General features: G+C 40.2%; 1 protein-coding gene across 3 annotated transcripts in view; it reads right to left on the bottom strand.

Moving 5' to 3' along the window:
- SDK1 (sidekick cell adhesion molecule 1) overlaps positions 1–8310 on the bottom strand; it is a 416682-nt gene extending 408372 nt beyond the window's left edge. For all 3 annotated transcript variants that reach the window (XM_074840972.1, XM_074840973.1, XM_074840971.1), the window contains exon 1: positions 7576–8310. In XM_074840972.1, the coding sequence (XP_074697073.1) occupies positions 7576–8047 (472 nt within the window). In that variant the 5' untranslated portion in view covers positions 8048–8310. The remainder of the gene's footprint in view (positions 1–7575) is intronic.
- Positions 8311–13863: the final 5553 nt, after the last annotated feature.

The raw sequence follows: 13863 nt of genomic DNA on the forward strand, positions 1-13863 counted from the left end.
AGATAGCAATGACTGTGTTGTACTGAGACTGTATTTAACACATATGTTAGGTGAGCAAACAGTACCAGTATAAGAAAATGCATTTTTTCTAAATGCCTAAACATTTGAAATATTTGCATTATAGTTACACTATTTTCTTAGTACCTCCCCTTAAAACGTAGCATTGCTACCGAGTAGATTTCCTATGAACTCAATGTCAAAAACACATATCAAAGCCACATACACAAAGTTAGAAAAATATGAATCTAAGGATGAAAGCAGTGTCTACCAGATCTTCTGATTCTTTATGTAATAATGAGTTACAAACATCAATTTCAGTCTGGAATCAATGTGGGACCATTTTGGCAATATGTACTGGAGCTATGTATCATTATTCTCTACTTTCTGGTCCAAGAGGGCTATACCCAACAAATTATTTTTTAGATAACTTGTTAGACCTAGGAGTTTATTAGAAAAATATATGGCTTATGGCTTGAAAGACCATAAAGTGGTTTAAAGAGACCTAAGGGACAATGATTTATCTACCAGATTCAACTTTCTCTTACAGGCTGCCGCAATAGAGCATGGAAATGTGAAAAACAGGATTAAAGATTCAAGTTATCTGCTTAAAAACTGCAAATGCTTTATCGTTTATCAAAAATGACACTTCAAAAGTTATCTGGATGGTGTGACATAAGATTGTACAATCCAATTCCACATTTTACATAAAGTGGTGTTAAAAGACTTCCTTTCATCAGAGTTGTTGAAGCTCATACCACCGTTTTTACTTACTGAATCCGCCTATTAGATACAAACGTTAAAAAGTAACAACTGTGGAATTTGCAACTTAAGTTACAAAGTTTCTTGGGTTTAGAAAAAAATATTTTTCCCATTATCGGTCTTGAGAATTGAGATATAGGGGATTGATGGGAATATTCATATTACCTAACTTTAGCACTTACCCTACAAGCTTAGGTTAGGAAGACTTCATCTAACGGGGCCGAAACTCAACATAAAGGGTGTTTCAGAGAGGAAATCCAAAGTTAAATCTTCTAAATCACCCTTTTAAAGGCACTAACCTTTCTATTTTCTACCCAGGAACAGCGGCCTCCACGCGTTTGTGAGAAGTGACTGGAAACTCTGTAACAATTTAAACTGATCTTAGTGATAGCTGCCAGGGTCATGCCCCCTGGCCATGCATTCCCATCACCTCTTTTGCATTGTCCCTGAGGCTTGTGCGACCCCGGTTTGAGCTAGTTCAGGGAGCTAAACAGCTGGAAATTAACTTTAAAAACACTTCTCTTAAAAAGCCTAGATCTACATTGTTCATATTAGCGAGGGTACAGTTTGTATTACACCTCAAGGGCATTTCACAGATAAAACATATGATTAGCAACAGACTAGTATATATTCTAGTAATAGATTTATTATTGTTTATAGCAAGGGCAGAACAAAAAACAACTCTTAGTAAACCAAAAATATTAATGCTTAAGAGACAGTATACAAATAACATGTATGTCTAGAAGCCAAGAATTTGTATAATGAAGAGATCTTACAAAACCAGTCATATATGTTTAAAAGTAATTTAGTACGCACATTAAAATAAAATGTTCTTCCCTCCTCAGCCACATAACCCCTTGAACTCAAACCTGCAAATGCCACATGAACTAATTCCTATAGAACCTATTGGAAGTTCCAGGGCTGTGACTTTTCAAAGACCATGTCCATAAAGTAATAGGAAAGTTTTACATACATGAAAAAAAAAAAAAAAATTCATCACATCTATTTAACACCTATTTATAACCAATAAACTGAGAAAACAATACACTTTCCATAAGAAAGCATGCTAACTACTACACATCTCCGATTTAATAAATTTAACTAGGCTACATGTGAGGCCACTTATCAGAAGAGTTCTAGGGAATGAAAATTATGAAATTGTCTGAAATGGTCTGTAACAAGACCAACATCAGCACAGGCAGAAATAACTCCAGAAACCCCAACTTCTTCAGAAAGAGATCTTTCATGGAGTTATATTTTTATTCTGCATGAGCTATACGGGTGGTGAAGGGTCATCTTTGAGGCACATGAAGCGAAGAGTCTTTATTCACTAGAAAATACTCACTCGATAGTCAGAAATAGAAGTCAAGTCTCACCAATCACCTGCTTTCCAGCTGTAATAACTGTCAGCAGTCTAATCCAATGCCATGCTATAGCTGCTAACAGTTCTTCCTTTAGTCCACACAAAAGTCTTCCTGTGCTAAATTTAAAAAATTTGGTAAATGAAAGATGGAGCCAAGCACTGACAAGAAAACAAAAAACTGAAGAACTGATCAGTGAGCAGTATTGTCTTAATTCTAACTAACATAGACAGTGAAATATGTATCAGTTTAAACTTAATCATGATGCACATGCATAAAGAATTCAGATTAAAGATGCACGAGCTGCCTTAGTTCTGGCATTTTCTAATCTCTGCACAAATCTTATAAAAATTATTCTAGTTTATGTAACTTCAAGAAAACACAATTTTGAAAAGATCAACAAATCATCAATCTGTTTCTTAAAAACTATTTAAATACATATTATGTATGTACATATGCAGAGGGAAGAAAAAAGGTCTATTTCTGCAATGAATTCAGCATGAATAAGATTTTGGTCCATGAGGAATATTCTGCCCACAGATTCATCACAGCAAAAAGGTCCAAGTGAACCAAATAACTAGTCCATTCAGAATGTGATGTTCAGGTAAAGCTGTATAAAAAGTTGCTATAATGCATGAAAATCTTTTATTTGAATCAAGAGTGCATTCAAGATTTGTATGTATGTGCTGGTAAGAACATTAAAACAACAAAAAAAAAATCCCTCCGAGACATACAAAAGCCCAAGCCTTCACTTAACAGCTTCCTCACTTAAAGATTTTTTATTAAAATTTCTATTGTTTGTTTAATCAGACAATCTTTAAAATACTAGCCAATATTTGTCTTTGTTATTCAAAATATATGACTATGCACAGAGATGACAGAACCTTCCAGAACAACCTTTCAAGGACTATGAGCCATGGACTCACATTCCCTTCCATGCTTCTTAAGTGATGTGAAAGTCACACAGCTTAACTGCCACAACCTCTCTCTCCGGTCGTTCCTGGTCTAAGCATCCTCTGGTAAATCATAAACCCAGTGTTGATAAACACTTATTACACATGGTCTTCCTTCACCTCTATTACACTGCACTCTCAAGAAACTATCTGAAACACTGTACTTAAAATATTAAGATACGTATACTCTTTGAACTTGCTTTGAGAAGTCTTGAGAATAAGTCATTTTTCAGCAAAACATAAGCATATAAACCAAATGTAGGTTTACCACACTAGAGAGAGTTAGAAGTTGCATGATATGGCCACAGAAAAAGCCAACTCTCTCCACTCCATCTCTATTTAGACTAGGCTTGTATCTACTCCTCCAAATCAATTTTTTAATTATTATAATTATATACACAAAGAATTCACCTGTTTAAAAACTAGCACATACTTAAAATGTTCATCTAAAGAAAGGGAACACAAGAGGTAAATCAATAAAAATTAATGAGTTTCCAATAAACAGTAACAGAATTTTTTGAATTAGAAATGCATCATTCCACATTTAATTCAGAATGCTTTTCACTCTCCAGTAAGTATTGCCCTCACATTTAACCATCTCTCTGTCCTTTCAACAGCTAAATACTCTATGCAAGTTACTTATCATCTCTACATCTAATGTAGTTTGAGAATTGCTTGAAAACGCTTCCTACACTTAGCATATTTATAAGTTATACCAGATCAAATATTCAAATTTTAAAAGTTGGGCCCCAGAAACATTTTCTTCTATCTTCCATGTCACAGCTTCTGTCAAAGCGTAATAGATATCAATATCATCTTAAATGCACATTCAGGTATGTGTAGAATTCTGAATTACAGATTTGATCAAGTAGCATAAAAAGATTACACTTCCATTGCTGTAAAACTAAGAAGAATCAGACAAGCTTCCTTTTCTTAATATTTAAGGATATCCATCTCCTGCTGGAGAAGCTTAAAGCTTTGCACTGCTTTTATCTATTTTAAAATCATTCTGAACAACAACCATCAATCCGAAGAAGTATATTTTTTAAGTATTTTTTCACTCTTCAACAAAAGTAAGACATTGGGAAGGTAGTTAAATCCATTAAGATGCATGTAGAGCAGCCTCTAGCAACTTCCAACCTATTTAAGTAAGTAGAATTTTTCCATTTCCATACAAATATTCTAGTATTTTAGTAAACATTTTGTACCTCAGTAGGCATCAGTTAATCTCATACCAAGCTAATAAATTCCACTCCTGTAACAAGCTCTATGTACTCAACAGGACTATGCCCAGGCATGCTGGACCACTGAGCTAGAGGTCACTGCAGGATAATGTTCTCCTAAGTACAGCAGTTAGGTACTGTGTCGAAATGACTCACTTCTACCATCACCTTGCAAATTCTAATTTGATAATTACAGTGATTATCAATTAGCACCTCATCACTATTTGACGACACACAATGACTTGAGGCTAACTAGCACTGAGTACTCAAAGTTGACAAAAACGCCATGAAAGGAGGCGCGTGGCACAGGCTAGCAGGCATGAGGAACTGAGTAAACAAAGAAATGTGCAACAGTTTTCAGACTCTTAGAGGTTAATTTTTCTGCCAAGCTTCCCATTCATTCACAGATGGGCCAATGTAACAAGCCGGGTGAGACTCCCACATAGTCTGAACCGGCTCCTGTGTAGACCTGCGGCCATTACAGAGGTGGCAGTACCAGTCCGGGCTGTGTTCAGGGGACAGGCCACAACCTCTGTCATCTCTATGTTTCTTCCACCCAGAAAATTACTCCCGTAATGAGGAGATCTGCACTAACAATGCTAAGGTTATTATTCAGTACAATAATCCACTGTATGTTTTGCAATAATTATATTCGCTTTGAAAAGGAAAAAGAAATAACATAAATCGTTATATCTAATTATGTAACAAAACTACCAGCAGATGGAAAAGCTGAAGAGCCAAGTACAAAATGAATTTACAAGTAGTTTTATCTACAGTTCACCTCTAGATCTGCTTTTACATGGATGATCATTCAAGTCTAGAGAATACTCAACCAACCTGTTGCAGCTGAAAACCTTTTCTTCCTTTCACCTTACAGTATAAGACACTTAATCTCAACAAGTTTATCTAATCAGTTTCCTATGAACTAAGAAACTGCATTTCAGTATGCCTGAAATATTTCTCATTTCTTTAATGCTGAAATAGTTATTATAGAAACATTAGCTAGTTATAGGATAGTATTATGATTCATTCAAAATAGACATGGCCCATATATTTAGAATGTTCATTTTTGTATCACATAAAAAGATTGGAGTCATGTAATTCTCTCATGCATATGACCACATCATTCCATTAAAAACTTTCTATGGCTGTAGCAGAATTTCCATTTTCATGAAGGACTTTTATAAAAACTGTCATCTTCTCTCTAAAGTAAATTTTTGCATAAAAATGATGAATGTATTAGAATCCATTAGAATTCAGAGTGCAAAAAGAACCGTAAGTTATAAATGAATACAAATTTTGTGAACACCTAATAGAAGCACTCTGCATTAAGACTTCCACGCTGGTTTACGTGTCAAAGAATTTTTAGAGCACTAACTGTAATTTGCGTTTTCTGCATTATATAAAAATAAACACATATTTTGTTTCCGCATTATATAATTGTTTTATCTTTCATTGTTTAATGTCTTCTAAACTCCATACCTTTATCTACACCAATATTTCTCAGAAATAATCTATCTTATTCTCTTTGCTTCCCCTCCCCCTCTTAAATAGTGATGGGTAAAACTAACTTGGTGATAGGACTTCTCTTCAGGATAGTTTGTAAACACTACCTAACTCCCTGAGATATATATTACATAAAACTGATACTACTGCAAATGCTTAGTAATCTGAAATAGTACTAAAAAAATTTTCAATAGCATATGTGCTATACAAAAGTTTCAATTCACTTTTTAATCCAATAAAATGGTTAGTTTACTAGTAAACCACAGAAAACTGTTTTACATGGCATCTAGATTGATTCCTGAATCATTGGCACGGAAAACTGCCTTATACGAAAAATTTTTTGCATTTTTAAGTAAACATCAAGAATCATCAGCATCTGTCGTCCAAAACAAAGCATCATGTTGGCATCTATCCACAACACAACTACCAAAATCTAAAAAAAAAAAAAAAAAAAAAAAAAAAGTGATGTGAATTTTAATTTGCAGAGAGAATTATTTCAGGTATGTCTTGTTTCAGAATAACAATACCCTGTTGGGGCTTGCAGGCCTCAGCATAAGTAGTTTGGGAATAGCAATGACAGCATAAACAAAGCACTGAAAAAGGTTTATGAGGGTGGAGTCCATTATTAAACACTAGATTAAAACTCTTCTATATCCTGCGGCTCCAAACTTTCTGAGGATGCAGTAGTAAACCTCAGCAGACGTGGTTTATAACCCCTCTTCCTCAGCACACAAGCCCATCCAGTTATGAAAACTGAATGCACTGTTGTTCCCTATGAAATACTTGAAAACAAAGAACTAAAACACAAAGACCCTTCCCCTTCATAGGGTATTAACTTCCGCTTTTAATAACTAACTCCTCGTCCCACACGGTACAGTTCTGCATTGTCCAACACATACCACTTCAGTCAGACAATGCACACAGCAATAAAACTCAACCCAGCAAAGAAAGTGAAAGCTGCATTTGTTCAGCATGTCATTTGGCGCAGCCAACTGTAATGCTTCTGCCTGCCATTTATTGTTTACTCTGTCAAAGGATTATTAAGAAATAGGCTACATTTGGCAATTTTTTGAGAAGGGAATTTACATGCAAAGTGACTGACACTTGATATTTAAAGTCTATTGGTCGACTCTGACCCTTCGTTTACAAGTGACTCATTTGACTGCAAGGATCTCTGATGTGGAAATGCTCAGATACGAATCAATTGCAGTTTTTGTCTCGGGTAAATGTTACTTGGCAATCCAAAAGAAATGAACAATGCTCGAACCGGGGTTCACATAGAATAGTACTCATATGTTTAAAGAATTCCTTTTACATGCCTGATTTAGTTCTAGTCGGCGGATTTATGACTCCCCTTCTCCTCATAACTTATCTCAGCACACAGTGTTTTTAAACACACACACACACACACAACCAGCAGTTAACTCTTTTGCTGCCTAAAAGAACAGAAATGTACAGACGTATTTAAGTAAATAAAAAAGGGAGGTTTGGTCTCGATGGGGCTTTTGATTTTCTGTGGGAGGTTGGGATAGGGGAAGGATAGGACGAGAAAGGGAAAGAAACGTGTAGGTACAGTTTGCAAATCCCTGTTCCATAAAGAAACGATTGTGTGTAAGAAACGACCATTCCTACATGAAATCAGCTCAGCGCGAATTCTGCAGTTTACCTCTGATAAGGATAAAGTAAAAGGGTTTTTCTGTACCCGAGCGAGACTCCCTTCCTCTTAGAAGGCAGATGCAGCATTTCTATAAACAAAAATGTCTCTAGCCCTACCTTGTGCCAGTGCTTGCAACATGTGGAGCTGAAGCAACAGAAACGCCCACCATCCCCGACAGAAGATGAAACAGAAGTTTAACTTTATCATCATTCCACCTCGCCTGCTATTCCTTCGGGCAATAATTTCGCGATCCACCTTTCTTTCAACAGTTATTGCCTCACTGATCCCCATCCGATCCGGCTGCCTGCCCCTCCTGACAGCGCTTTGGTCACTGCTCATTCCGCACCCCGAGGCCGGGCTCTCTGTGGTGGGTTGGGACCATCGCCCGCTGCCTTTGCCCCGGAGTTTGGGGGGAACCGAAGCCCCCACTTCCCAGGCACGGCGGACTCTTTGATTTGTGCTCACTTTGCCTGCAACCCGAAAGCAGCACTCCCTGTGCCTCCCGGTATGATAATCGCCACCTAAGTCAATGTTTCTTGTGGAGGTATTGATTGCACCAAAACAACCAGTCAGAAATGTGAAACACATGTTTCTCTGCACTGTCACATCCAATGCCTTCAACAGAGAGGGAGTAAGTTTATTGGCGTCAGTATTTCAGTAAATCCGGATCCTTCAGCACATCGCTAACAGAAACAGAGAGAGACTGATCCATCTTAGCCACCAGCAGACAATCCAAAGAGTACCTTTCATACCACAACAATGATGGAAACTGTTACCCCTGTGATTTTTGTAAAGCGTGGTGAGTTTTCCAGCATGTGTCCCATTCTCCTTTACCTTGCGATAGAAGTGTTAAATTCTCGTGGAAGAGGGGAAAAAAAAAAAAAAAAAAAAAGCGCCAAGGAAAAAAAAATACCTAATTGAAAGTATCTCGCTATTCCTTGCGCTAAGGATTTATTTCAGACAATTTCAAGATTAGCCATGCAGACAGGGTAGTCTCCAGATATCCCTGCAAAGCTCTGCATAGTTTATATTAATCCGATTTTCCTTTGGATACAAATCTCTACCGTCAATAGAAGGATTTGAAGGGTCCTCGAGCAGGTAAATTGAGCAGCTCTGGCTGTGATTCCAGCTTGCTGTGCAGTCAGTCAGCCACAGGCCAGCGGCGATGTCACTTGAACTCTCACGTTCAGCCGGAGGTAGGGAAAACCTCAGTTGATCATATCTCCCTCCTCCTCGAAGATTGGTGCTGATCTCTTTCTTGCAGGGAGACCACGACAAAAAATCACCTCTAACATGTAAAGCGCTTTTCTTCTGACCGGCTGTGGACGCAGCAACGAAACAAATCCTGAGCTGGATAGTGTCCGGGGCGGGGGAAGGGAAAATCTCCCGAAACAAACAGCAACAAGGTGAAATCCTTCCAGCTTTGCTTAGATGGACTCCTGCTTTCCTTGTTTATGCAGCCCAGGGATCCTGGTTCTTCCTCTGAGCGTCTCTCCCTTACAGAAGCTGTAAACACAAGAGGGAAAGCGCTATCACAACAGCAGCCGCGGCGGCAATAAAACCGTACCAAAAAAAAAAAAAAAAAACCCACCAAAAAAAAAAACCCCAACAAACCCAACCAAAACCCAGCGCTGAAGGTTTTACATTTAAACAATGCATCGGGTATTGTTTCAGTCCCGCCTTCCGTAAAGGGAAAAGTTTCGTGGGAGATTCCCTCCCCCCCCTTATTAAAAAGAAAGAATACGAGTAGTTATAAAAGAAGTACACCCAGGATAAACGCAAGTTAAAGACAAAGCACCTAAACGCGAAGTTGAGCAAACAAAAATCTTGTCAGCTCTCTCCCCCGCCCCCCCCCCCCCCCCCCCGAAAGACAGCCTGAACTTTTCTCGCCTCCATCAGCACAAGCGCGATTTTAACCCTCCCCTGGCAGCAGACTCGCACTTCACCCGCCACCCCCCCCGGGCTCCTACCTCCCCATCTCCGCCCGCGTCCTCGCTCCCCTCTCACCTCCCTCCAACCCGGCAGCCGCGCCTGCCGCCTCACCCCTCTCCTCCCTCCCCGTCTCTCCACAGCCCGCGGCCCCCCCGCCCCAAACACGCCTCACCCCACCTTCCCCTGACCTACACCTCAGCGGGGCTGTGTCGGGGGGGGGGGGGAGGGGGGTGGTGAGGGGGAACATCCTCCACGGACCTGAGGAGGGAGCTACTGCGTGGGGGGCTGTGTGTGGAACTGTCAGGACGGCGCGGGGGTTTCAGGACAGGTTTGCCCGCCGGCTCTCCACGGGCACCGGAGGAGGAGCCCCCCCCTTCCTCCCCGTATACACCCCCAGACGCGCTGCCCCGCCGCCAGCGCGGGACCTGCCCGCAGCCGCCCCCAGCGCTCTGCGCCCTCCCGCTCCTCCCCCCCCCCCGCATAGCACCGCCTCCAGCCAGGCCGCTGATTGGGCGGGGGGGGGCGCACGAGCCGCGCTCGCGCAAGGCGGGAGGGACGTTGTCCCGCATCCCGCTGGCGGGGGTGGGGGGGCCAGGGCGCACACACACACACACAGGCGTCACCCCTCGGCCTCGCGCTCATTTACGGCCGCGCGCGTGCACCCCCCCCCGCCCCCGCCCCCTTTTTTTCCTCCGCGGGGGAGTCAGTTTGTCCCGCGGCCCCGCGCTCGCTAACGGCCGCGCGCCTGCGCGTCTGGCGGGACCGTCTCCCGCGCTCGCGGCGCCCCCTAGGCCTGGGAACCGCCACCGGCGCCCTGCGCGGCTGCTGGCGGGGGGCACACGCCGGGCACAGGCCGGGGGGGGTGGCTGCTCCCTCCGGGGCGCTGCCGGCAGCTGCGCTGTTTGTCAGCGAACAAGGGAAATAGCAGGTATGTGACAAAGGCAGAGAGCCTGGAGGTGCGGATTAACACCACCCCCCCCACACTCCCTTCCTGCTCTTTGTGTTGTGCCGAATTCAGCCCGCGAGGTTGGCAGGGCAGCAAAGTTTCTGAGCCTGGTTTGGCTTTATTCGATGAGTTTAGAGAATGCTTGAGTTGAAGATTGGCGGCCAGCTTCTGTTCTTTTTTCCTTTTTGACAAGCTGTCTCTTATGATAGAGTCATGCAGGCAAACACAGTAAATTACCCCATCAAATGCAAGGTCATTTTTTTGTATTATTAACAGCTGGCATTATGGGTTTCTGACTGAAGTATATTCTTCAAGAAAGCACCTTTTTCTCATGCCTTTGTTATTTTACAGCATAAAAAGTGAAGTGTTTTCACTGTCACCACACAGTACAGGTGAACGTGTATTAGTTCCGTGGCAATGTCCGCCTCGTGCAGGTGACACGTGCTCTGCAGTTGCACCCTCTCCACGCCATCAAATTCATGCAACCTACTGGCCAGTTTTTCCTCTTGACCCTCCCTTTGTATCTCACGGGTATATCTTTTCTGCCAGATTCTCACCTACACTGGTGCCTGCTTCTTCTAGTATCTAGCAAGTTATAAGGTTTGTGACACTCATTTTCTGCCCTTCCTCCTTTGCTGTGTGTGAAAGCCTGTTGCTCCTGTGCTCAAGACATTGCTGTACTTAAATTCTTCTCCTGTTCTGTCACCTTTTCCTGGTAACTAAAAGATATGAGCTGTACTTCAACAACTGTCTCTTCCATGTGGTCAATAGAGTGTAAATAGCAATTCTGCTGAATCTCTCACGTCACACTTTCCTTTTTTTTTGTGTGTAGAACACATGAATAATTATCTACAGATATCAGGACCCTGTGCCTCTGATTTTCCCTTCAATACGTCCGTTTTGAGAACAATGCAAAGTGAACCTAGATTGTTTTTGGCTGTGTTGAGAACTGACCTCAAGGAAGTAACAATCTGTTTGTAACTCCCATTGCGCCATTAATAGTAGTTAATTACTGCATCATGAAGAAACTTTTTATTTAACCAGTAATTTTGGGTGGGACTGATTTACCTTAACTGGAAATGGAAAGTACATTTAATTGTGCGTTTGGTGGTTGGTTTTTTTAAGTACTGTTAACAAAGGAGCATAGGGCTGCTGATAGATGGCTTAAGATTTCAGGTTCAGTTTGGTCACTAAGAAAGTACTTGGTGCTTCCTTTTAAGTTCAAAGGGAGGCTATTTGCGATGGTTGTGTTATTGTTGTCTAAAGTCTGCTGAAACAGTTGTCATGAAACTTACATTTTAAAAACAAGATGCTACAGAAGAGCAATACTAATTTCTGTTACCTTGTTTATTTTAGTGAAAGCTTGTTTCTTCGTGGAATCAATACATTTTCCTTGCAGCACTTTAAATCTGTTCAGCTTGCAAACATAAGAATGGGAAGCTAACACGTTTCATCATTCATACCTTGCTTTTTAAAAAATAGCTAAATAGGTAGTGTCTTTTATAGCTGCCAACTCCACGTCTTGGGTGAAATGTTTTCAGTTTGTTATTTCCTTATTTTTAAACAAGAACCCTGTCCCTTTGACATGTCACAGAGGACAATATTTGTGGGGGTTTTGTGTTGGTTTTTTTTTCTATTTGTCTTCATTGCAATAACTATACTTAATAGTGTTCAAACCAGAAAAAAAAATAAAATACCTGAAGCCTTGTTATCTAGAATAGTAAAAGCATTTCACCATTTTACTACCTTTGTTCTGTACCTGCTTCTTCACTCTCCTGCATGCATATAACAAGTGAGGAGCTAAACCTTTAAACACAAAGCAGGAAGAGTAGTAGGAGAACAGGCCTCCCACCTGAAAAGGCAGAAACAACAAACCTGATGCTCATAAAGACAGAAAAAAAGAGGGGATGAGTTTTCAGGAGTTTTAAAAGTAAGGAAAAGAAAAGAAAAGCAGCAATGTTTCATTTGAAGGTGGAGAAAATGAGGTAAAAGAGGTTTTTTCCAATGACTGTTGTGTTCTGCAATGAGATATAAATGTGATAAGTCTTCTAAGAGCTGGAGACTTTTTGTATAATTAGTACAGAATGGTGGGACATTTTATTTACATAAGTGCTGAGACAGTGAGACAAAAGAGAGAAGTATAGAAGGGTCCACTACTCAAAGACCGGCCACTTAATGAAAGGCAGCCTTCTAGCCAAGAAAATGGAATTATGGAACTACTTCCAGAGGAAAATCTCACCCATGTTGTACAACCTTAATTCTTAGTTTCCTTTTACAAGACTTTGTGTCTTCTAGGGTATAGCTTTTTGACTCTTTCTAGCACTTGGATTTAGCTAGACTCCTTTAGAGAAACCATTCTTATTTACAAATAGTTTTCTATTCTTTTTTGAGAGATGCAGCAGGTTGTTTTAATCTAGTGTATCTCTTGATGCAGTCTGTTTCTTGCAGTTACTGATGGGTAGTACCCAGCTGGGGTGTAGATGATGCCAAATGTGAAGTTTTTTCAAACAGGTAATTGCTATGGTTTGCTCGCCTATTTTAGTCCTGTTACCCAAGTAATTATCTTGCATTCATTCTTCCACCACCAAAAAAATCCCCCCCAGTTTGTACTAAGTGGTATTTTCCACCAGTGCAGTTTCTTGGATAATGACTTACTCTACCTGAAAAAAGTTAACTTGTAAAGAAAAAACCCTTACCAAAAACTTTGAAAATTAAATGGAGAGAGATATGAAGACTTTAACAGGCAAAATCCTAATACACTATTGCAACCTAAAAGTTAATATTCTAGTAAGATCTTCATCATAAGTAATGTAGAACAATTAATATTTCTAATTCCTTGATTAGAAGCATTTCCTGTAGAAGTTATAGATCATGTGTGTACCCTGAAAACACGTTTGTGGTTTGTTCCTACACTTCCATTTTCCTTCATTCAAAAACTTTAAGTGCAAAACTCGGGGCAAGTGATTGCATTGAGTACCACATGGTTGTCCCAGAAGATTTTTTATATTGCCTTTCCTTTTCTCCCAAGAGAGACAGAGCTTTAGAAAACAATGAGTATGTGAATAGAAAGTAACTTACTTTCAAATGGGATTGTTTTTCAGCATACTAAATCAACTCGAATGCAGTAAACTGTTGGGAGTGGGCTAAAATCTTCCTTAACAAGGGTATATTCCCGAGGGTCACTAGCCAGCTGCTTTGCTTTTATGGTGTAAATATGCTTCTACATCAATAATAAACATTGGAAGAGAAGAAAAAAAAAATATCACATTACATAGCTGGAAGTCTCAGGGGAGATGTTAAACAATGACTTCACTGCACTTCTGGAAGTATCTTCTGCAGTGAACACTGTTGCAAGAACAAGAATAACTCCCATTAAATTTTACTGGGCTTAAATAACTTAATATGGTGTCAGTTATAAAGCCCCAAAACAAACAGAATGACAGATTTTTGTTTTCTCCATGTGGTTTGAATTTACATAAAAGAAATTAGAATTAGATTTATATACCTCTTAGGTCTGATTTTAAAT

This window comes from Strix aluco, chromosome 15, assembly GCF_031877795.1.
Source record: "Strix aluco isolate bStrAlu1 chromosome 15, bStrAlu1.hap1, whole genome shotgun sequence".
Classification (NCBI taxonomy): Eukaryota; Metazoa; Chordata; class Aves; order Strigiformes; family Strigidae; genus Strix; species Strix aluco.